Raw genomic sequence first — 25,637 nt, forward strand, 5'->3', positions numbered from 1 at the left:
CTGGAGTGGGTTGCCGTTTCCTTCTCCAAGGGATCTTCCCAATTCAGGAATTGAATCCATGTCTACCCACACTGCAGGCATATTCTTTACTGTCTGAGCAGTAATGATGGCCAAAAATGATGGTCTTTTTCTCTAAGAAGGTGATAAGTCCTGCAAGGACAAAGGGGAAGAACATTTGAACAAGGGGACAGCAAGTGCAAAGACCCTGAAGAGTGAGCATGCTTGGTGGTCCAAGAAGCAACAAAGAAGTCAATGTGTCTGAAGTGAGCAAGATAGAAGTTGATGGGTCTTGTAGAATGCCTTCACCAGAAGCAGATGACTGGCGCAGAGAGCCATCATAACAACTTTAATTGACACTTTGATTCATATAATCGAAAAGTGATCAGATGGAGAGAGCTGGCAAATAAATATTTTTGAGAAAATGTTTTGCTACATTACGAGAAGCATAGTTCTGAACAAAATAGTAATTATTTTACGATCAAAGCTTTCTGATTTTGGTATCTTTAAAGGTCATTCAGATTGATGATGAAATCAGAAAAAAGGTCTGTTATGATTTTTGATACAGAAAGATATTACTTCCTCAAGACTCTGAGTTGTGTGAATTTTTTCTTTTTCAGATGATGAAAAACACCAGCATGATGCAGATCTGTATGTAATCGTGCCAATAATAATCTCCTCCTCAATCTTATTGCTTGGAACATTGTCAGTATCACATCAAAGGTATTGTATGTGGTGGTAAAAATCTTGGGCATATTTAAACCATTTTAAACCCAAATCAGAAACACTAAAATATGCTAAATACTTTATATGTATTCAGTATACAATAAGATGGCATAAGAAGAAAAAGGATTCCTTATTTCAGGAATCCACACTGCATTTTGCTAGCACACATAAGCCTCAGGGAAGAAATTAGATTTTTAACAAATGTATATACATTCATGAAATAATAAGCTTATAACAGAAAAGCCTAGGCAGTGTATTCTTAGAGGTGACAGGAATGGCTTTCAGAATTATAAATGTAGGTTGAGGACTTTCAGTTGCAAAAATTTATCTGGAACAGTCAATTCACTTATGGTTAGTAGGCATTCTGCTTTTTAAATTTTAGCACTGTGTGGCTCCATTCTGTCTCATATGAACTGCTTGAATGGTTCTTTATGTGCCCAATCACTCTGTGCTGAGAGGTCCAGACCATTGAGGTTATTTCACATGTGGCAAATCTCTACAGAAATTTTTGTCTTCTAGCAGTGAAGAGGGAAGAGTGATTTTAGAATCTGAATTTATCTTCCAATCAAGTGAGCTGATGGGGCCTGTGCAAAGTATTTAGCACAGGGCTAGGCATACAGTTTTCAATAAATGTTAGCTGTTTTTTAAATTAATATTATAGTGATCATTAACTCTGGTCTAGACATAAGGTTGGTAGAAATCTTCCTGTGATAGCATATGAAAGTAAATCTGATCCTACTGTGGCGTAACCAGTCTGGTGGACTTAGTCTCTAGTTGTTCGCTTATTAACTGTTAACATTTTCAGTGTGAATGTTCTCTAATTCTAATGCCTTGTTTATCCTTTGTAGAATGAAAAAGTTGTTTTGGGAAGATGTTCCAAACCCCAAGAACTGTTCCTGGGCACAAGGACTTAATTTTCAGAAGGTCCTTTTTTCAATTTTTTTTTAACACCAAGTATATAATATTTCATTTTAGGTATTGTGTATCTTTTAGAACTTCAAACATTTTCAAGGTTCAAAACTTTTTTTTAAGGATAAGGTTTAAATTTTATTTTATTCAATTCATCTTAATATGAATCTGTCTAATTTGTTATTTATTTTCATGGATAGGAAGATGCAGGGATTTGAAACCAGGACAAAACAAAATTCAATAGAAAGTTTATCATCTGAATTAACAATATACATACCTTTCTTCTGTGTCATAGTATATCATAAAACAAATATTAGAATGTTAGGGTCAAATCTGATAGAGAACAAATATTTGTATATACTTTTGGGTATAAATTGATTGTCCTTTGGAAAAGGCTGGAATCAATATTTTTAACCCTTGTAATTATCTTCATAATTACTTAAATCAATTAAAAACTACATAATCCTTTCCTGAAAGACCACAATCTGAAAATGCAATTATCATAGTAAAGCTTACATTTATGAAGATAGTTCCTTTCAAGCTACTTAGGAAACAATTAGTCAACTCTAATAATTTGCACTTATGTCTATAATAGATTTTCTCAGAAAACTCTACAATTTAACAAATGTATCATTAATTGCCCAAGTTTTCCTTGAAGCAGGGTTGGCTTTCTACCTATAAAGCTGGGAAAACAGAATTCAGTTTTTATGGCAAAATATCTAAATGGTGTTTTGAACAATAATCATATGGGGGTTATTCAGTCTCAATAATTGTGTCATTGTAGTCACTGTTACACGTCTTCAGTGGTTTCTTTTTAGCTACAAGATCAGGTATAGTCCTTTTAAGCTGGTTCTCAATGACTTCTCTCGACAATCTGTTATCAACTTATATATTCCATTTTTCCTGTCCATGGGCCTTAGTCATGCTGACACTGTTTCTCTCATCTCTACAGACCCCTCTACATCAGTGAAGAGTTTGCTCTAAGCTCTTCTTTCCCCAAACCTTCTGTGAACAAATGTAGTTCAAAAGAAATTCTGCCCCCTCTAAGTTTCCAGAGCATTTCATTATTTATTGTGAAGTGTGTTCTGAGTTCTAGGGCTGTATTTTAAGACCACATGTATTATTGAGCTCCTCTTGCTAAATGCAAAATACTAAAGTCAAGATTCACAAAAGAATTAACAAAATGCTGATATCTTATCATATGTCCATTTACTTATGTGTAGATCATTGAGATACATATTCTTACATTCATTAAGATTTTTATTTCAATTCTTGGTATCTTAGTTTCCTCTCCTGTAAAATGAGGTTTAATAGAACTTACCTCATTGAATTGTTTCAGGGAGTAAAGAAGATGATACTTCCAAATAGTAATGTCTCAATAAATTATCATTATATTGCATATTTACATGTTTTACATTGTTATTCTTTCAGTTACCCCACGGAATAAGTGTTAGCATCTCCATTTATAGAAGGAAAAAACCTAAAGCTTATACTGGTTAGGTAACTTGTTTTAGAGTCTGACTTAGTTTACTAATTTGTCTAATTTTTAAGCCTATTCTATTAGTAATTGTTCTCTCTGGCTTTCCTTTTTTTTTTTTGACCATGACCCTTGATGAGAAATATGCTTTACCTTGCAACCTAGTAAATGTATAGATATAAATAATATGCATTTGCAGTACCCTCTATCTTCAAAATTTTATTTTATTTAAAAAATACTGGTTACAACCCTCTAACTTCATTCACATACTAATGAATATGATTTGCAATAACAAAATCACCGCTCTACAGTTTACCAATGAACAAGTGAGTGAACAAAATAAGTAATATTGTGGGCAAAACAATGCAAGCAACTAAATTGTCATCTTTCAGCAGAAGAGATGGTGTTTTAGCTTCAGACACGGTAGCACTGTAGTTTCACATACTTACATGCATACATTATCTTTACAGAAACTTCACTTTGCCTGGATCTAACCAGCCCCACACCCATACACTTCTCAGCTATGCCCTTACTATAAGCCCCAGAATCTCCTTTCATTAAAACAGACCTGATGACTTTTTCAATTAGTAAAATATTTATTCCTCTTCTTTCTCTTCCATTATGAATTCTTACAGCGACATTTATTGTAGTAATAATAGTGACATTTCAGCCGTGTATATTTATTTGTCATTCATTCATTCCTTTGTTCAACAGGCGCATAATGAGAATGAGTATTTACATGTAAGTCTAGGATGTTGCTAGGCTCTGGGAAAACAGTTTTTAAGATATCGTTCTGACCATCTAGGCAGTGACAGGGGAGGTCATAGAGGAATGACTGGTTAAAAGCAGTGTAGAATGAGCTTGTCTTCTTTGCTCTCTCTAAAATTGTTTATTCATTTATAATTCAATCATTAATTCATTCCATGCATTTATTCAAGGGATATTTATTGAATACTTATTCTAATGCCAGTCACTCATCTAGGCCTTGGGGTTAAAATGGTGGGAAAATAAAAACTCTTGGGGTGTACAGTCTATGGGAAAGATAAGATTAATCAGTTTATAACTGAAATGACTATATGTGTTATATATAATATATACTGTGATAACATTACGAACACTAATAATGATAAACATGTTTTGAAATAAAGGGACCCAGTGTGCTGAGTGTATTATGTGGGATGGGGGTGGTGAGTGAGTGAAGGTAAGAAAGTGACAGCTGAGCTAAGATCTGCAAGATGAACAGTGATCAAGTAGGATTTGTAGGGGAGGGTGAGAGCCCAGGCAAGACCACCTGTGAAAACAAAGCCCTGTGGTAGGAAGGACCTTAGCACATTCACAAACTGAAAATAGGGAGGTTAAAAGACAAAGAGTAAAAAGGAGACTATATTCTCCTCAATATTTATTGAGGTTTTTTTCTTTGAATATGAGAGGAATTTTGTAAAAAAAAAAATTGAAGTGCTTATCTAACTAAAAATGTAAACACTTCACTGTGTCAGTATATATAAATTCTGGAAATAACAATCCTACTGTCTCAGAGAAGCTGAAACACTCAGTCTTCAAAATGGTAAGCTCTGAAATCTCTATGAACCACCAGGAATAATGGCTTCTAAGTGTTTACCAGGGCAGGGAAATGGTCCGGCCCACCTCAGCAAAATGTAGCTTGACCCTGCATCAAGTTTTTCCATTTTCCAGAAAATGCTGGACACAAAAGAAGGTAGACTGAGTCAGTGACTCTAGCCTACACGCTACCTCGCTGTGTCATGTAGCTCCCCGAAGAGGAGCGTCATGCCGGAGCAGATCGCCTGGCAGACGTGTGCAACAGACAGGAATATCCCGCATGTCCCCAGGTTCTGGTAAACTGAGAAAGTGTGAAGAGTTTCTAAGTAGCGTGGGTGAATGACATTGTTTGTAAGACTGGTTTCTTTTTTTTCACTTTTGTAAATATTAGACTTTAAAATCTTGTAAGATATTCTTTAAGCATAACTAGCCCTCAAGGTACTTAGTTTATTACTTGGCTTAACAGGTACTCAGGAATAAATCAGTTTTTGGAATGTATCAGGAATATTTGAAGAGTAAAGAAGAATGAAATTTCAAAGGTTTTACTGATGATAAAAATCTAATCTTCTAAAATTCAATAACTTCTTAAAATCTCACCTTCTACTTTAATCTCCTAACTAAAAGTACTTTTGGGGGGACAAATAATACAGTATAATTCACATTATATTTCTAAAGAGGACAAGATAATTTACTATCTGCTCCAAACTTTCATATTCATATTATTTTATTTAATTTCATCATAGACCTATTAGCTTTATATTTTCTGATTACAAAACTGAGGCACAGAGTGGTTCAGCAGCTTGTCTTGATCAGACAGCCTGTAGGTGTGAAAACCTTGGTTAAGCTCAGGTTCATTGTGCTCACGTTGATACCCTTCCCATCAAGTCCATATTAACAATGGATTGCTTAATATACTTAATGCCACTAAATTGTGCACTTAAAAATAGTTGAAATAATAAATTTTATGTATATCTTAACACAAAAAAGTTGTCAAAGAATCCGAAGAGACATTTCTGCAGAGATGATGTACAAATAGCCAATAAGGAAAAATGAATATATGTTCAATGTGATTAGGAAAAGATTAGGGAAATGTAAACCAGAAGCACAAGATAGCACTTTATGCTAGCTACGATGGTATAATAAAAACAACAGGTAATAAGTGTTGGTGAGAATGTGGAGAAATTGGAACTTTCCTGTACTGCCAGCATGAACGTTAAATGGTGCAGCCATTTGCTCTTAATTTTTATGGCAGGTCACCTTTATATTTCTAAAATTAAGATACTTATGCCATTATGAAATGTAAATATTTAGCGATTTCTGGCTGTAATGAGGACTTACTTATACGCATACTTCTTTGCCCTGTCTTCCCTCATGCTATTTCCATATCATATTGTTAGTCACTTTTTTTTCAGTTCCTTCAGTAATCAGTCTATAATCTCAAGATAGTCTTCTAGAACTCCATTTGTTATTCCATGAAATAGAGACTGTTTCTTAGAACACCACCTTTATTAAAATGAAGACATTAGTACTCTTACCTTTCTCTCCATGTCTCTCTCCACTTCCCAATCTTTGTCAGCTGTAACTTTACATTTTCACTTAAGTCAGGGTCGATAGCATGTTCTGTGCTATAATTTGTCTGGAGTTAATTTAAAAATATAAAAACCCAATAAACTGTATTTTCATTGTTATGAGTTTATAAATATTGTTCCTTGCAGAACCAAGTAATATAATGTGATTATATTACCACACTTTGTGGTTCCAATGACACAAAATAGTTAAAAAATATATTTTAGAAACACTCCATCCTGTTGATCTGAATTTTGTCAAATTTTAGTTGGCCTCATTTTAAATTTTTATGTTTTGTTTTGTGTTTGTTTTGCTTTTTGCAGAGCTTCTAATTGCTTCTTAATTTTTTTTTAACCTTCTGGATGCTGTTATTGTATGTGCATCTTCACTGGAGACCTGTTCCCCAGGCACTCTGTCCAGGAAATCCTCTGTCCTCCTACTGTGATCTGGATTAGGCCTTTTCTGGCGTGCTGCGATTCATGGGGTCGCAAAGAGTCGGACACGACTGAGCGACTGAACTGAACTGAACTGAACATTACTACAAGCCATCCCTCTGAATTTTCCCTTAACTGGTTTCTAGTTGGGGGATGCAATGCAGGAGACCCTGGTTTGATTCTGGTGTCAGGAAGATCCCCTGGAGAAGGGAAAGCTGGTTTCTAGTGGAAAACTATTCTCTAGACACTTTTTCTTCCTCTTTTTTGATTAACTACCTCCTTACATAACCTGCCAGGAAATATTGTGTAAGTTGAAGTCTCTCCAAGCCTGAAATTCTTTTTATTGTGCCTTCCTTTATTAATATTTTGGTTGAATAGCAAGTTCTAGGTTGACAAGCCTTTCCAATAAAACTTTGAGACAATTTCTGCCTTATCCTCCAGCATCTGGTATCACTTCTGAGAAGTCCAGTGCCACTCTGACTTTTAATATATTATCCCTGTTATTGATGTTCTAAAATTTTAGTGATAGGTCCAAACCTATTTAGGAATATTCTTTTTCATTTAACTTTGTTCTTGTTTGAAGAAACTTTTGATTCCAATCTCCTGTCAATTCTAAGAAATTATTTTTTTTTATAACTTCCTCTCCTCTTATTTCTTTGGATCTCATTCTAGAATATATATTAGGTGGATGTTGGACCCTCTGCATAGATCTATACTTCTTATCTCTTCTCTAATATATCTGTTTCTTTGTCTTTTTTTTTAATGTTTGAGACCTTGCCATACCCTGTTCCTTCAGTGCCTCTATTGAACATTTGCTCTTTATAGTTGTAAATTTCCAACTATTCATTTCCAGTGTATCCTGTTCTGACTTTATGCATGCAATATTTTCTTACTAAAAATAAAAATTCAGAGAATCATTCTTTGTTTTAAAAATTCTCTTTTCTTCTATTCCTTGAACTCTCTGTTTCTGCTAGGATCATATTCTCCTCCTGTTTATCTTGGCTTTTTAAAAAATCTCACACTTTCCACACATATGTGGTAATCCTTTGTTTTTCTTTCATATTTAAGAAAGGGACTGCTGCCCTGAATGGGTTAGAAAGGGCTCTGCTAGATGAGGAAAGACATGCTCATAGACACCAGTACTCCTCAGCTGCTGGATTCCTCCTCAGATAATTTTCAATTACTTTTAAGAACAAATCTTCAATTTGAGTGTGGGGAGTATGAAGCCTTTTCCATGTGTAGTAGAGGGAGTAGAAGAGCCCCACTCCATGTAAAGAATTTCCTGTTTTCAGGCAAAGGTCTCATTTCTTCCTGTGTTTTTACCTGCCTTTTCTTCACCCCTCCCCCCATCTCCACTATATCAGTTCAGTCTGTTCAGTCACTCGGTTGTGTCCAGCTCTTTGCGACCTCATGGACTGCAGCACTCCAGGCTTCCCTGTCTGTCACCAACTCCTGGAGCTTGCTCAAACTCATGTCCATCGAGTCAGTGATGCCATCAGCCATCTCATCCTCTGTCACCCCCTTCTCCTTCTGCCTTCAATCCTTCCCAACATCAGTGTCTTTTCCAATGAATCAGTTCTTTGCATCAGGTGGCCAAAGTATTGGAGTTTCAGCTTCAACATCAGTCCTTCCAATGGATATTCAGGACTCATTTCCTTTAGGATTGACTGGTTGGATCTCCTTGCAGTCCAAGGGACTTTCAAGAGTCTTCTCCAACACCACAAATCAAAAGCATCAATTCTTTAGTGCTCAGCTTTCTTTATGGTCCAACTCTCACATCCATACATGATTACTGGAAAAACCATACCTTTGACTAGAAGGACCTTTGTTGGCAAAGTAACGTCTTTGCTTTTTAATATGCTGTCTAGGTTGGGCATAGCTTTTCTTCCAAGAAGCAAGTGTCTTTTAATTTCATGGCTGCAGTCACCATCTGCAGTGATTTTGGAGCCCAAGAAAATGAAGTCTGACACTGTTTCCATGGTCTCCCCATCTATTTGCCATGAAGTGATGGGACCGGATGCCATGATCTTCGTTCTTTTGAATGTTGTGCTTTAAGCCAACTTTTTCACTCTCCTCTTTCACTTTCATCAAGAGGCTTGTTAGTTCCTCTTTGCTTTCTGCCATAAGGGTGGTGTCATCTGCATATCTGAGGTTATTGATATATGATCTCCACTATATACAATAGGGCAAACTGTCTTTCTCTTCAGCTAGGGCTTCCCTGGTGGCTCAGCTGGTAAAGAATCCACTTGCAATGTGGGAGACCTGGGTTCAATCCCTGGGTTGGGAAGATCCCCTGGAGAAGGGAAAGGCTAGCCACTACAGTATTTCTGCCTGGAGAATTCCATGGACTGTATAGTCCATGAGATCGCAAAGAGTCGGACATGACTGAGCAGCTTTCACTTTCACTTTTCACTTTCCCCCTCATCTCCACTATATGCAGCAGGGCAAACTGTCTTTCTCTTCAGCTAAAGCCCACCCTGGAGGTATTCCAGTCTGCATCTCATCTCCTTTGGTCTACTACGCTCCTCCACTTGCTTTCCATCTATTAGGAATTTGAAATCTCATTCCTTCTTAACCTTCTCAGATTGTCTCATTTGATTTATTCATGCACTTTCATTCTAACAGACCCTCTACAGAGATAAGAAAGAAACATGCGTGCTCAAACTGCCATCTTGAACCACAATACTTTCCTACACCATTTCTCACAATACTTTAAAAACCAGAATCTTTAACAGCATTGCAATCAATTATACTTCAATAAAATAAATGAAACAAATCAAAATCTTTTTTAAAGTTCTGAAATAGGTTAAAAATAAAAATAAAAAACAAATGTTGAAATTCTTGTAGGAAAACATATTGCAGTAAGTCAATAGCCTTGTTTTGCTTCTAACTCAAAACTTTTTTTAACTTCTTTCTTTAGGATTTTGTCTAATCTGTTAGTTTCTTCCTCTAAATCCAAACCGTCTACATTTGAGGTGTCTGTGTGTGAGCTAACCCTGCTCCTTTGTTGTCTACATTTATGACTATTTCCACGAAGTGTACTCCCACTTAACCACCTAAATACTTTGGAGTGTTTAAACTAAAATCAAACGGATTTTTTTTTTCTTTTGAGTCAAAGACTATGCTAGATTACACCACCTGTTCTAGTTCTCAAAAGAAAAAGCTTAGTAACTGATAAACTCCTAATACCGTTCTCAAGGATCTGAGGCAGCTTGTCCCTGAAACTACTAGAACAGCCTTGCAGAAGTGTCAAAGAGCTAATGTAGTCCCCTAAAACATGATTTCCATTTTCTCTGTTTTCTTGTCCTTCTTAATATCTATATATTTGCCCTTGAGTCATAATGAACCAGAAGAGATGATAAATTAATCAGCTCAAATCTATCACAGCAAATAAAAAAAGCAAAAGAAGGAACATGTTCTCCTCCCTAATTGTGTTTAAAATATCTTTTCATCTTCCACTGTATTATAGACATTGCTGGATTAGAGAAACATTCAGAGTCCTCACTCTACTTTGGTTAGCTGTGCAACTTTAAGCCTTGATCACTTCATCTATAAAAAAGTGAGAAATGTGGACCAGATGATTTCTTAGAACTTTTTTCTAGATTAAAAAAACCATGATAATTTTATTCTTCTTTACTATTTCAAGTCTTCTCTATTTTAATTGAAAAAATTATTTTCAGAGATCTATTACTTTACTGTTTCTTGTTCCAAATTCTCAATATTTGCTCTTTTTCTTCCACTTGCTTTTAATTTTCTCAGCTCTTTGTTCTTCTTTGCTTTTATTTATTCTATTATTCCTCTATAGATTTTCTTTTCTGGGATCACTAAGGCTATCCTTAGATATTAAGGCAGGCATTAAGAAAATCATAGGGACCATCTTAGTTCAAAATGTTATCTTTTCTTAAAAACATGCATTACTGTAGTTTAACACAAGAATTTATGATCCACTACCCATGCCTGACAGAACATCTTTTTGATTTCTTTTATCTTTTGCTTTCTGAGTGGTTTTTTATTTTGCTTCCTTATTTTGTTTTATTTTATCTGAACAGAGAACGGACATTCTTTGAAGTCTAATCATGATCACTTCCGATGAATCCAATCTGCCAGCTTCCCAACATTCTGTAGAGTATTAGAAGATTTTTACATTTTGAAGAAGGGGAGACAATCTAAAAAAAATTGGTGAAACTATTGAGAACTAAAATATGGTGGATTATGTTGATTTAGAACTTAAAATAGATGGGTAAATTTGGAATTCAAGACATTGATCTCAGTCCAGTTCAGTTTGGATGTATGATTACTTCTCAGGTCATCTCAAAAGTAGTATTTATGATATCTGGCTTTTGATTTGTCCTTTGTTTGGTTATAAAACATTGAAAAATATGACTGTTGTTCTCAGCACATATCTATTAGATATTATCAAATTTATAGTAGATAATGCTGTAACTGCAAATACAATGACTCTAAATATAAAATGTAGCAAAAGTTTTTAGTTTACATTTTATGTCCAAAAATTTCCATTTTATATCCTTTTGTAAACACTTCAGCCTATAAATTGAACCATTTGGGTATTCTTTATAATGTCTTGGAGATCTTATATATATCTAACTCTGATCCATATGGGAATTTTCATTTTAGCCTTGAAAATGGCCTAAATGTTAACTTTGATTTCAGTTCAAAGACAGTTTGTTCTGGTCAAAGGCCAGTAGAAGTTACAGTTCATTTTGGGATGACCTGACATATCCAGGTCAGGCTGACCAGATAAGAAAACACATCAGCTTCCAATTCTGCATCTTTGTGAAATTCTTTACTCAATTTAATTTATTTACACTGAGCCACCCAAAGCTTCTAGCAGGCAGGGAAGTGGGAGGTGATGCAAAAAGGGAGGCTCTCTAGAGCTTTTAGTAATAGCTCAAAGCAAACCCAGGACTTTCCTGCCTGAAAAAAAAGACCACCACTAATGCCATGAATTACCTTGTGTGCTATGCTGCTCACATTATAAATAAACCAAAGCCTCTGCTTGATTAACCCAAATAATATTTAAATTTAGGATACATATGCATCACTTACTTTTGGATTTCATTTACAGTTTGATTTGAATGTTAAAAAAAAAAACAAAACTAAAAATCAGGAAGAAAGTGTCCTTTCCCCACTTCATTGACTTTTAAAAGATGTCATTGGAATTTAAAATTGAAGTGTGAAAATATGAAAGGATATTAATTCCTTCTAGCTGAGTACATATTTATTATGCTCTCAGACTGTTCTAAAATCTTGAAATATTAGATGTATATGGTAATTGAAATGATTTTTTTAGTAAACATACTCTTAATAAGTGTTTGTGACCCATTGATAATATATACTTTAATAATATATGGATATGTGTTTGTTGTTGTTGTCTTCCATTATTAGTGAACTCTTTCATCAAATGCATTTGAAGAAGTAAATTATTTGGTATAACAGATTAATTACCAATTATGAAGTTTTAGAGGGCATGAAATATGTCAAACATGTCATTTGAAGAACATCTGTGAGTTTGCATGTTATGTGCTATTCTTATTTTTGTTTTCAATATTAATAGTATGTAGTTCCTTTATTTGTAGATCTTAATTTCTTGGTTCATTTAAATTTTAAGAAAATCAATTCATATATAGTAGTAACCTTAAGAAAAAATATAATGAGCAAAAATTTTTTGAAGGAAATTATATAAATTTAATTATGTATTTCTCTCAGAAAGAAAACAAGAAGAGGAATAGTTTTCTCTTTACACATTATGTTCATAGAAAAATAGAAAACTTTGTGTTAATACAGTATTTGTTATTATGTAGTATTTTAATCTCTGTATAAATCTATTCCATTATATTTGGTATATTTATTCCTTTATGGTTATAATCACCCATATATTTCATTGAGTTCAACATTATGTTAAATGAATTGTCTTTTTATATGGAATATATTTGCCATTATGAATGTTGATTACATTGTTATTTCAAGCAATATATCTGAATTCATTCTATTAGTTGAGAATTATAAAATTCAAATTTTTAATTATATGTGTAGCATAAAATTGAACACATTTTCTATAGTACTTCATTTAGTTGTGTTAATTTTTCAATCTGCTGTGTCTACAGTTTTGTTTATTTTTCATTTATATTTTCAATATGTTTACATTGTATGAGTTGAGCTTTTTTGCACATAGATGCTTGCTTGTAACTGCTTAGCAGGGTTTGTTGTTGTAATGTAACCACTGTTCTTATAAAAATACGATGTGCATTTGTTTTGCATCTTTGTCTTCATTCCACGTGTCCTATAGTTTATATTTTTATGTGAAGTTATTTGTAAGGAATGGTTATTTAAAAGTCTGTGATCGTCTCTTTCACCTTAATTGTTTTCAACAAACAGATATTCTTAGTTCTTATTTTCTGATAGTCATAAATAGATTTTTAGTATGACGTAAGGTAGATAAGATCACATATAGTTTACCTTCATGTCATATATTATGTCATGGAGTAGTCATTTTAGCTATCTCTAGCCAAGTTGTATTGCTCCTTTGATTTTTTAAAGAATTTGTTTATTCACTTTTGTCTATGCTATGTCTTCACTGTTGTGTGGGTTTTCTCTGGCTGTGGTGAGCAGGGGCTGCTCTCTAGTTGTGGCCCAGGATTTCCCGTTGTGGCGGCTTCTCTTACTGCAGAGCATGCCCTCTAGGGTGAGCAGGCTTCAGCGGTTGCATAGTTGTGGCTCCCCGGCTCTAGAGTGCAGGCTCACTAGTTGTGGCCCGCGGGCTTAGCTGCTCCACAGCACGTGGGATCTCTCTGGATCAGGGATGGAACCTGTGTCTCCTGAATTGGCACGTGGATTCTTTACCACTGCACCACCAAGGAAGCCCCACTCATTCGATTTTGTATCAATCTACCTTTTAAACGTGATGTAAGAGATTTCAGTTTGTGGAAGTGTAATTTACTATACAATATTAGAAATACTTCTAGAGATAACACTTTCGAATTTCAGTGTTCTCAGTCACATCTGACTCTTTGAAACCTCATGGACTGTAGCCTGTCAGGCTCCTGTGTCCATGGGATTTTCCAGGCAAGAATACTGGATCTCGTTCTCCAGGGGATCTTTCTGACCCAGGAATTGAACCCACGTCTATTGTGTCTCCTGCATTGGCAGGCGTTTTTACCACCAGCACCAGCTGGGAGGCCATTGAGAGCTATGCACTTTCAGGTACTATCTAATGTATTCCTTGTACAAAGCTACAAGGTATATATTGAACACAATTTTACAGATGAGGAAACTGAAAGGCAGAGAGGTTAATGTACTTGTCCATGATCATAGAAACGGAAGGACTCAAATTTAAGTCTTTCTCATGCCTGTTTTAAACAGTATCTTGTACTACCTGTCCCTTACAATTTTTGATCTATTTATTTCAGTCCAAAATCAATTAGTTTATGGTTGATTTATGTCCTTTCATATTAACTTTCACACTTCCATTTCTTCCATGATATCATAGTGAAGCAAAACAAAACAAAACAGAAATTAATACAATTGAGGATTAAAATGTGTCTTTTCTTTTAGCCAGAAACGTTTGAGCATCTTTTTATCAAGCACACAGAATCAGCGACCTTTGGTCCTCTTCTTTTGGAGCCTGAAACCATTTCAGAAGATATCAGTGTCGATACATCATGGAAAAATAAAGATGAGATGGTGCCAACAACTACAGATGCTCTGCTTTTGACGACTCCAGATCTTGGAAAGGGTTCTATTTGTATTAGTGACCAGTGCAGCAGTGCTCAGTTCTCTGAGGCTGAGAGCACAGACATAACCTGTGAGGATGGAAGCAGGAGACAGCCCTCTGTTAAATATGCCACCCTGCTCGGCAGCTCTAAATCAGGTGAAGCCGAGGAGGAGCAAGGGCTTATAAACAGCTCAGCCAGCAAGTGCTTCTTGAGCAACCATTCTCCACCAAAGGAGTCTTCCTCTAAGAGATCATGGGAAATAGAAACCCAGGCATTTTTTATATTGTCAGATCAGCATCCCAATATAATTTCACCACACCTTCCATTCTCAGAAGGCCTGGATGAACTTTTGAAACTTGAGGGAAATTTCCCTGAGGAAAATAATAATGAAAGGCCTGTCTATTATTTAGGAGTCACTTCAATCAAAAAGAGAGAGAGTGATGTGTTTTTGACCAATGAGTCAAGAGTGTTGTCCCCATTCCCAGCCCACTGTTTATTCACTGACATCAGAATCCTCCAGGACAGTTGCTCACACCTTGTAGAAAATAACTTTAACTTAGGAACTTCTGGTCAAAAGACTTTTGTATCTTACCTGCCTCAATTTCAGACTTGTTCCACTCAGACTCAGAAAATAATGGAAAACAAGATGTGTGACCTAACTGTCTAATTTCATTCCAGAAACATCTAAGATTTATGATGTAATTGAGTCATATGAAGGTTAATATATTTCACCATTGGTTAGGAGAGTACAAAAGAAAACAGAGTTAAATTTGAAAATGATTGTTCCAGAACTAATGGTAGCTATACTCACTCAAGTAATATAGACAAAGGGTGTGAGAAAGCCTTCAAGAGCCTAACAATGTAGACTGACTCTTCTAATGATTTTGCTAGTCAGCTACAGGGGGACGGTCTCCAGAGACACTTATCTACCTAGCCATAAACCCAACAGTAGTATATTTGGGGACATCGATCGTATGTAGAAGGAGCTAATCATCTGAATTACATTCGCATCTGAAAGACTTCACACTAACACTTCTGAAAATGTAACTATTTTCAAGGGTGTGGTTATTTTACCTTGAGTTGTCTTTACTGTGTGCTCATTTACACACACACACACACACACACACACACACACACACACACACACACAATCATACCCAATAGGCATCCTTGTGCATTTTAAAAGTACGTGATGTATTTGTATTTTGTGATGTTGGACTGTGTGATTTGAAAGTGTTTTTATTTAACAGACTTACCTTGAGCACTTACTCTGTGATCCACACTGTTGTAGATAAATAGAGGATATTGCCCTGGGCTAGGGGATATACTTGTGAAGATACATAAGAAATCAGTCTTTATGTATCAAATCTAAGATCTGTACCACAGAATGAAACTACCTATTAGAATGATGATACACACAGGTATTTTGATGGCAACATGTATTTATGAAAATATGCTGTCTGCCTTAACTTTTCTTTGGCTTCCCTGATAGGTTGGTTGGTAAAGAATCCGCCTACAATGTGGGAGACCTGGGTTCGATCCCTGGGTTGGGAAGATCCCCTGGAGAAGGGAAAGGCTACCCATTCCAGTGTTCTGGCCTGGAGAATTCATGAAATCTATAGTCCATGGGGTCGCAAAGAGTTAGACATGACTGAGTGACTTTGACTTCACTAACACTTCTTTATAAAGATGTTGACATGCTCACTTTCTCATACAGTTAGATAGTTAAATATTACTGTATATGACTCTGGAGTCCTTGTCTTCCTTATTCCCACTTGCATATACACTAGTTTTTTCTCCTTTACTGAGCAATTCAGTTCAGTTCAGTTGCTCAGTCGTGTCTGACTCTTTGCGACCCCATGAATCGCAGCACGCCAGGCCTCCCTGTCCATCACCATCTCCTGGAGTTCACTCAGACTCACGTCCATCGAGTCCGTGATGCCATCCAGCTATCTCATCCTGGGTCGTCCCCTTCTCCTCCTGCCCCCAATCCCTCCCAGCATCAGAGTCTTTTCCAATGAGTCAACTCTTTGCATGAGGTGTCCAAAGTACTGGAGCTTCAGCTTTAGCATCATTCCTTCCAAAGAAATCCCAGGGTTGATCTCCTTCAGAATGGACTGGTTGGATCTCCTTGCAGTCCAAGGGATCCTCAAGAGTCTTCTCCAACACCACAGTTCAAACGCATCAATTCTTTGGTGCTCAGCCTTCTTCACAGTCCAACTCTCACATCCATACATGACCACAGGAAAAACCATAGCCTTGACTAGACGGAACTTTGTCGGCAAAGTAATGTCTCTGCTTTTGAATATACTATCTAGGTTGGTCATAACTTTTCTTCCAAGGAGTAAGCGTCTTTCAATTTCATGGCTGAAGTCACCATCTGCAGTGATTTTGGAGCCCCCCAAAATAAAGTCTGACACTGTTTCCACTATTTCCCCATCTGTTTGCCATGAAGTGATGGGACCAGATGCCATGATCTTCGTTTTCTGAATATTGAGCTTTAAGCCAACTTTTTCACTCTCCTCTTTCACTTTCATCAAGAGGCTTTTGAGTTCCTCTTCACTTTCTGCCATAAGGGTGGGGTCATCTGCATGTCTGAGGTTATTGATATTTCTCCAGGCAATCTTGATTCCAGCTTGTGTTTCTTCCAGCCCAGCGTTTCTCATGATGCACTCTGCATAGAAGTTAAATAAGCAGGGTGACAATATACAGCCTTGACGTACTCCTTTTCCTATTTGGAACCAGTCTGTTGTCCCATGTCCAGTTCTAATTGTTGCTTCCTGACCTCCATACGGATTTCTCAAGAGGCAGGTTAGGTGGTCTGGTATTCCCATCTCTTTCAGAATTTTCCACAGTTTATTGTGATCCACACAGTCAAAGGCTTTGGCATAGTCAATAAAGCTGAAATAAATGTTTTTCTGGAACTCTCTTGCTTTTTCCACGATCCAGCAGATGTTGGCAGTTTGATCTCTGGTTCCTCTGCCTTTTCTAAAACCAGCTTGAACATCAGGGAGTTCATGGTTCATGTATTGCTGAAGGCTGGCTTGGAGAATTTTGAGCGTTACTTTACTAGCGTATGAGATGAGTGCAATTGTGCAGTAGTTTGAGCATTCTTTGGCATTGCCTTTCTTTGGGATTGGAATGAAAACTGACCTTTTCCAGTCCTGTGGCCACTGCTGAGTTTTCCAAACTTGCTGGCATATTGAGTGCAGCACTTTCACAGCATCGTCTTTCAGGATTTGAAACAGCTCAACTGGAATTGTATCACCTCCACTAGCCTTGTTCGTAGTGATGCTTTCTAAGGCCCACTTGACTCCACATTCCAAGATGCCTGGCTCTAGATTAGTGATAAAATCATCATGATTATCTGGGTCGTGAAGATCTTTTTTGTACAGTTCTTCTGTGTATTCTTGCCACCTCTTCTTAATATCTTCTGCTTCTGTTAGGTCCAGACCATTTCTGTCCTTTATCGAGCCCATCTTTGCATGAAATGTTCCCTTGGTATCTCTAATTTTCTTGAAGAGATCTCTAGTCTTTCCCATTCTGTTGTTTTCCTCTATTTCTTTTCATTGATCACTGAGGAAGGCTTTCTTATCTCTTCTTGCTATTCTTTGGAACTCTGCATTCAGATGCTTATGTCTTTCCTTTTCTCCTTTGCTTTTTGCCTCTCTTCTTTTCACAGCTATTTGTAAGGCCTCCCCAGACAACCACTTTGCTTTTTTGCATTTCTTTTCCATGGGGATGGTCTTGATCCCTGTCTCCTGTACAATGTCACGAACCTCCATCCATAGTTCATCAGGCACTCTATCTATCAGATCTAGACCCTTAAATCTATTTCTCACTTCCACTGTATAATCATAAGGGATTTGATTTAGGTCATACCTGAATGGTCTAGCGGTTTTCCCTACTTTCTTCAATTTGAGTCTGAATTTGGTAATAAGGAGTTCATGATCTGAGCCACAGTCAGCTCCTGGTCTTGTTTTTGTTGACTGTATTAGAGCTTCTCCATCTTTGGCTGCAAAGAATATAATCAATCTGATTTAGGTGTTGACCATCTGGTGATGTCCATGTGTAGAGTCTTCTCTTGTGTTGTTGGAAGAGGGTGTTTGCTATGACCAGTGCATTCTCTTGGCAAAACTCTATTAGTCTTTGCCCTGCTTCATTCCGCATTCCAAGGCCAAATTTGCCTGTTACTCCAGGTGTTTCTTGACTTCCTACTTTTGCATTCCAGTCTCCTACAATGAAAAGGACATCTTTTTTGGGTGTTAGTTCTAAAAGGTCTTGTAGGTCTTCATAAAACCATTCAACTTCAGTTTCTTCAGTGTTACTGGTTGGGGCATAGACTTGGATAACTGTGATATTGAATGGTTTGCCTTGGAGACGAACAGAGATCATTCTGTCATTTTTGAGACTGCATCCAAGTACTGCATTTGGGACTCTTTTGTTGACCATGATGGCTACTCCATTTCTTCTGAGGGATTCCTGCCCGCAGTAGTGGATGTAATGGTCATCTGAGTTAAATTCACCCATTCCAGTCCATTTTAGTTCGCTGATTCCTAGAATGTCGACATTCACCCTTGCCATCTCTTGTTTGACCACTTCCAATTTGCCTTGATTCATGGACTTGACATTCCAGGTTCCTATGCGATATTGCTCTTTACAGCATCGGACCTTGCTTCTATCACCAGTCACATCCACAACTGGGTATTGTTTTTGCTTTGGCTCCATCCCTCCATTCTCTCTGGAGTTATTTCTCCACTGATCTCCAGTAGCATATTGGGCACCTAATGACCTGGGGAGTTCCTCTTTGGTATCCTATCATTTTGCTATGCTAATACTTTCCTTGCTGCTGTGCTGTGCTTATTCGCTCAGTCATGTCCAACTCTTTGTGATCCCATGGAATGCATCCTACCAGGCTTTTCTGTCCATGGGGATTCTCCAGGCAAGAATACTGGAGTGGGTTGCCATACCTTCCACCAGGCGATCTTCATAACCCAGGGGTCAAACCCAGGTCTCCCACATTGCAAGGCGGATTCTTTACCAGCTAAGCTAACAGGGAAGCCCCAATACTTTCCTTACTTTAGGTAAATTAATTATTGAAATAATTGTATGAAAAATGTTCTACTATTACATTCCTTTTAAAAATTAGAAGATTAAGTAATTTTCCCCAAGATCACAGGTAGTGGAATTCAATTATAAACCCAGAAATTTTTAAGCTAGTGATTATGCTTTTAACCCATACCTTACATTGTCATCCATTAAAAAATAAGATCTGACCTGTAATCTAATAAAATTTCTTAAGTAGAATTCAGACTTAAATTGAAGAAAGTAGGGAAGACCACTAGACCATTCAGGTATGACCTAAATCAAATCACTTATGATTATACAATGGAAGTGACAAATAGATTCAAGAGATTAGATCTGATAGAGTGCCTGAAGAACTTTGGATGTAGGTTCACGACATTGTACAGGAGGCAGTGATCAAGACCATCCAAAGAAAAACAAATGCAAAAAGGCAAAATGGTTTCTGCAAAGACCTTACAAATAGCTATGAAAAGAAGAGATGCAAAAGGCAAAGGAGAAAAGGAAAGATATCCCCATTGAATGAACAAGGAGAGATAAGAAAGCTTTCTTCAGTGATCAATGCAAAGAAATAGAGGAAAACAACAGAATGGGAAAGACTAGAGATCTCTTCAAGAAAATTAGAGATATACCAAGGGAACATTTCATGCAAAGATGGGCTCGATAAAGGACAGAAATGGTCTGGACCTAACAGAAGCAGAAGATATTAAGAAGAGGTGGCAAGAATACACAGAAGAACTGTACAAAAGAGATCTTCATGACCCAGATAACCACAATGGTGTGATCACTACCTAGAGCCAGACATCCTCGAATACAGAGTCAAGTGGGCCTTGGGAAGCATCAAACAAAGCTAGTGGAGGTGATGGAATTCCAGTTGAGCTATTTCAAATCCTGAAAGATGATGCTATGAAAGTGCTGCACTCAATATGCCAGCAAATTTGAAAAATTCACCAGTGGCCACAGGACTGGAAAAAGGTCAGTTTTCAACCAATCCCAAAGAAGGGCAATGCCAAAGAATGTTCAAACTATCCCACAATTGTATTTATCTCCCATGCTAGCAAAGTAATGCTCAAAATTCTCCAAGCCAGGCTTCAACAGTATGTGAACTGTGAACTTTCAGATGTTCAAGCTGGATTTAGAAAAGGCAGAGGAACCAGAGATCAAATTGCCACCATCTACTGGATCATTGAAAAAGCAAGAGAGTTCCAGAAAAACATCTACTTCTGTTTTATTGATTACACCAAAGCCTTTGATTGTGTAGATCACAACAAACTGTGGACAATTCTGAAAGAGATGGGAATACCAGACCACCTGACCTGCCTCCTAGAAATCTGTATGCAGGTCAAGAAGCAACAATTAGAACTGGACATGGGACAAAAGACTGGTTCCAAACTGGGAAAGGAGTATGTTAAGGCTGTATATTGTCACCCTGCTAACTTAACTTATATGCAGAGTACATCATGTGAAATGCTAGGCTTAATGAATCACAATCTGGGATCAAGATTGCCCAAAGAAATATCTATAACCTCAGATATGCAGATGATACCACCCTTATTAGAAAGGGTGAGGCAGAAAGTGAAGAGGAACTAAAGAGCCTCTTGATGAAAGTGAAAAAAGAGAGTAAAAAAGCTGACTTAAAACTCAGTATTCACAAAAGATCATGGCATCTGGTCCCATCACTCCATGACAAATAGATGGGGAAACAATGGAAACAGTGACAAACTTTATTTTCTTGGGCTCCAAAATCACTGCAGATGGTGACTGCAGCCATGAAATTAAAAGACACTTGCTTCTTGGAAAAAAAGCTATGACTAACCTAGACAATATATTAAAAAGCAGAGACATTATTTTGCCAACAAAGGTCTGTCTAGTCAAGGCTATGGTTTTTCCAGTAGTCATGTATGGATGTGAGAGTTGGACTGTGACGAAGGCTGAGCGCCGAAGAATTGATGCTTTTGAACTGTGGTGTTGGAGAAGACTCTTAAGAGTCCCTTGGACTGCAAGGAGATCCAACCAGTCCATTCTGAAGGAAATGAGTCCTGAATATGCATTGGAAGGACTGATGTTGAAGCTGAAACTCCAATTATTTGGCCACCTGATGCAAAGAACTGACTCACTGGAAAAGACCCTGATGCTGGGGATGATTGAAGGTAGGAGGAAAAGGGAATGACAGATGATGAGATGGTTGGATGGCTTCACTGACTTGATGGACATGTGTCTGAGCAAGCTCCAGGAGTTGGTGATGGACAGGGAAGCCTGGCCGTGGTACAGTCCATAGGATGGCAGAGTCAGACATGGCTGAGCAACTGAACTGAACTGTTAATATTGGATAAAAATTAAGTGAGAATTACACAGATGTTGTCTTTGCCTTTAAAGACTTTAATGTTTATTTTTTATTCCAGTTCTTGGTATGGCAAAACAACAACAACAAAAAAATCCCAAAGAAAACATATTGAGCAATAAACTAAGAAGCCTGCAGAGACAGTTGTTCAATGACAGTAAGAATTTCCAGATTATCAGTATCATCAAAATAAATACTTGAGTCCGCAAAAATATCCCCATGGGCTGTTAAACATCACTATAAGTGAAAGTCACTCAGTCGTGCCTGACTTTTTGTGATCCCATAAAATATACAGTCCATGGAATTCTCCAGTCCAGAATACTGGAGTGGGTAGCCTATCCCTTTTCCAGTGGATCTTCCCAACCCAGGAACTGAACTGGGGTCTCCTGCATTGCAAGTGGATTCTTTACCAGCTGAGCTACCAGGGAAGCACTGGTAGTCCATGTATAGTCCATGGGGTCACAAAGAGTCAGACACAGCTGAGCAACTTTCACTTTCAAACATCAGCTGAGCAACTTTCACTTTCAAACATCACTAGTTCGTACTTAAACTGAGAGAGGATTCTGCTGATTTACTATTACCAAAAATAAAATTCCACCCCCTTCTCTATTCCGATTGTGGCCATATGAAATGAGTGGTTCTAAAGAGTGACAAAGATCTCAGACCCCAGTTGATATTTTTTCACACATTTCATGATCATTTGCCAACCTGTAATCAATAAAGCTGTTTCATGTCATAAGTACTGTTGAGATATCTCAGGATCTCACATGCTCAACCAATGAGTCTTACGAGAGAAAGGTAGAGGGCCTGTATCAACTCACTGAATGAGTAATTTGGTACAAAGATAACGAGAGAAAATTTTTTTCAATGATTTTTAATCGGTTTACTGTTTCAGAAACAGAATTATTACATGTATGGTAATTCTGGTAGAATTAACCATTATTTTTAATACTTCTCATAGAATATACATATATTAAAAATTACATTTTGCCCCATTCTACGTGTAAGTAGAGATTAAATACCAATCAAGTCTACGGAGACATGACATCCTCTCATTGTCTCCAGAACAATAAGAAGAGAAACTGATGAATGTTCTCAGCCTGTGGTTTTGCCACATGTGTATGTATGCTATAGTGAATTCAAAAGTCCCAGGACCACTGTAGTGCTGTAGGTCTGAGTTAAAGGAACTTGGTGACAGCACATTAACTCGAGATCACTGATTCCATTCTGATGCAGCTTCAGTTCCCCAAACAAAAGCACTTTAGAAACTGAAATTCCAAGGGATCCTCCTTGAAGGGGTGCAGCTTGGCCTATAGTTATATATAGATTTAGATTAGATCATACTTACATATGGGAAACAATCTGCCTGCCAATGCAGGAATTGCAAGGGATGAGGATTTGGTCCAGGTCAGTAGATTCCCTGGAGCAGGAACTGGCAACCCACTCCAGTATTCTTGCCTGGAGAACTCCATGGACAGAGGAGCCTGGCAGGTTATAGTCCATGGGGCTGCAAAAAGTCAGACATGACTGAAGTCCAGCATGTTATATGTGCTAAATATAACCTGTTATATATATGCAGGCTGTAGATTGTGCTGTCACTTTAGTCGCTTTAGCACCATGTGGGAAGCCCAGATATAGATTAGATCATATTTATTGTCAAGGCTCTAATTTTCATTTTCAAAAGTTCATTTCAATCTACATATAAAAAGAGCTGACTCATTGGAAAACACTCTGGTGCTGGGAGGGATCGGGGGCAGGAGGAGAAGGGGACGACCGAGGATGAAATGGCTGGATGGCATCACGGACTCGATGGACGTGAGTCTGAGTGAACTCCGGGAGTTGGTGATGGACAGGGAGGCCTGGCGTGCTGTGATTCATGGGGTCACAAAGAGTCAGACACGACTGAGCGACTGAACTGAACTGAACTGATTATATTACTGGGTCTTTATGAAAATTACCACTCAGATGAAAATTTTTAATGTTTTGTATTTGTTTGATTAGATATTCTCTGTTTCTTTGCAAACATTCTGTAAAAAGAATTTTTAAGGGAGAGAGGAGCTGAAGTATAGGTTTGGACTTTTAAACTTAGGATAGATCTCGAATTTTGAGTACTTCATTTAAAGGCCTAAAATTTCAACACAAGCTGTGAATCCGTCTCCAAATCTGAACTTCAGGAAAAGAAACTCAGAAATTAATAATTTGAGCTAACAGATCAAGCCGTTTTGTTTGAAGATAAATCATTTGTCAGGGTTAATAAGATTATAGATCTCCTAGGTTAAAACCCCTAAAAACAAAGAAGAGGAAAAGGCGAGGTATATTTACAAGTGTGAATTGTGCCTGTGTGCAGGTGCTGTCATGCCTGACTCTGTGCGACCCCAGGGACTGTAGTCCACCGAGCTCCTCTGTCCATGGAATTCTCTGGGCAAGAATACTGGAGCAGGTTGCCATTTCTTTCTCCAGGGGCTCTTTCTGACCCAGGGATCAAACCTGAGTCTCCTGCACTGACAGGCAGGTTCTTTATCACTAGCGCCACCTGGGAAGCCCAATGAGTATGAGTGAGTGCTAAGTCACTTCAGTCGTGTCCGACTCCTTGTGACCCCATGGACTGTATAGCCTGCCAGGTTCCTCTGTCCGTGCAGTTATCCAGGCAAGAATACTGGAGTGGGTTGCCATTTCCTTCTCCAGGGAATCTTCCCAACCCTGTGTTTCTTATGTCTCCTGCATTGGCAGGCGGGTTCTTTACCACTGTCACCACCTGGGAAGCCCCAATCAGTATGCATAGAAGCCTCCTGTTGGAGCCCTCTGTTCCCATTTAGAGGTTACATGGTGGCAAGAGGAATAGGGACAGAGGTCTTTTATTTTTAAACCTAGACTCCAGTAGCAAAAAGACTTGGACGAAATTCCCAAACCACTCAGTGATCCTGGACTGAAAATAATGTTTTATGATAGTAAGCATGACATTCTTCTACCTCCTGTTACTCATTTCCAATAAAATCAACTCCCTCTTTCCAAATATCAAACATATGATCATATTCTCTTAGGAATATCCATTTTAACTTCTCAAAAGTTGAATGGGAAGGTAAACTTTCTCCACAAATTGATACCAGATCCAAAGTTACTTTGGTTGCACAGTATAGAGATGAGGCAGTAAGAGTTATTTCCACAGGGCTCATGTGGGCTTTGGCAACATGCTAAATGAATTGAGACATATTGCAACCGTATGTCACGTAGACATGGCTGAAAAAAAAGACCTCTCCAGATTAGCTCCTGTAGTTTTTAAAAGATACATGCTCTACTTGTCATCTTTCAAGGGTCATCTTGATAGTTACAGACTCCTTTAAAGTATTTACTATTGAGAAAACACATTCTCCAAGTTTTAAAACACAAGATTAAAATTGTCCACTCTATTATAATGAGAAGAAGCACATTGGAGAAAAAAATTAAACGTAGTCACCAAAAATATGAAGAATTGTTTGTAAAAGGAAACTAGGTAAGTCAGTAAATTTACTCCTTCTTGAACAATTGTTTAAAACAAAAAAGTGTTCCTACACCTCATTATGATGTTGGGCAAGCAGCTTGGAACACAAAAGACTGAATTAAAACTGAAATATTGTTGCATACATTTGTATGAGCATCAAGAAATGGTTTCCATGGGTTTTTATATTGAATTATTTTTATACAAAGTTTATCAATCAATATTTATTGTGGAAAGATGCTGATGTCTGTTTTTAAAAATTAAATATACTTAAGATGTATGGCATTAAATTCAATTTTGTTGGGATCTTTGATAAGATATTTTAAATAACATGTCCGTT

The 25,637-nt window shown here is 37.4% G+C and overlaps 1 protein-coding gene across 1 annotated transcript in view; it reads left to right on the plus strand.

The window, feature by feature from the left end:
• LEPR (leptin receptor) overlaps positions 1-10,733 on the plus strand; it is a gene marked incomplete in the record, with an annotated part of 98,991 nt that extends 88,258 nt beyond the window's left edge. Inside the window, 3 exon segments of the mRNA NM_001009763.1 lie at positions 618-720; positions 1,572-1,647; positions 10,716-10,733. Coding sequence (NP_001009763.1) covers positions 618-720; positions 1,572-1,647; positions 10,716-10,733 — 197 coding nt within the window.
• Between the last annotated feature and the right edge of the window lie 14,904 nt (positions 10,734-25,637).

The sequence above is a fragment of the Ovis aries genome, chromosome 1 (genome assembly GCF_016772045.2).
Source record: "Ovis aries strain OAR_USU_Benz2616 breed Rambouillet chromosome 1, ARS-UI_Ramb_v3.0, whole genome shotgun sequence".
NCBI lineage: Eukaryota > Metazoa > Chordata > Mammalia > Artiodactyla > Bovidae > Ovis > Ovis aries.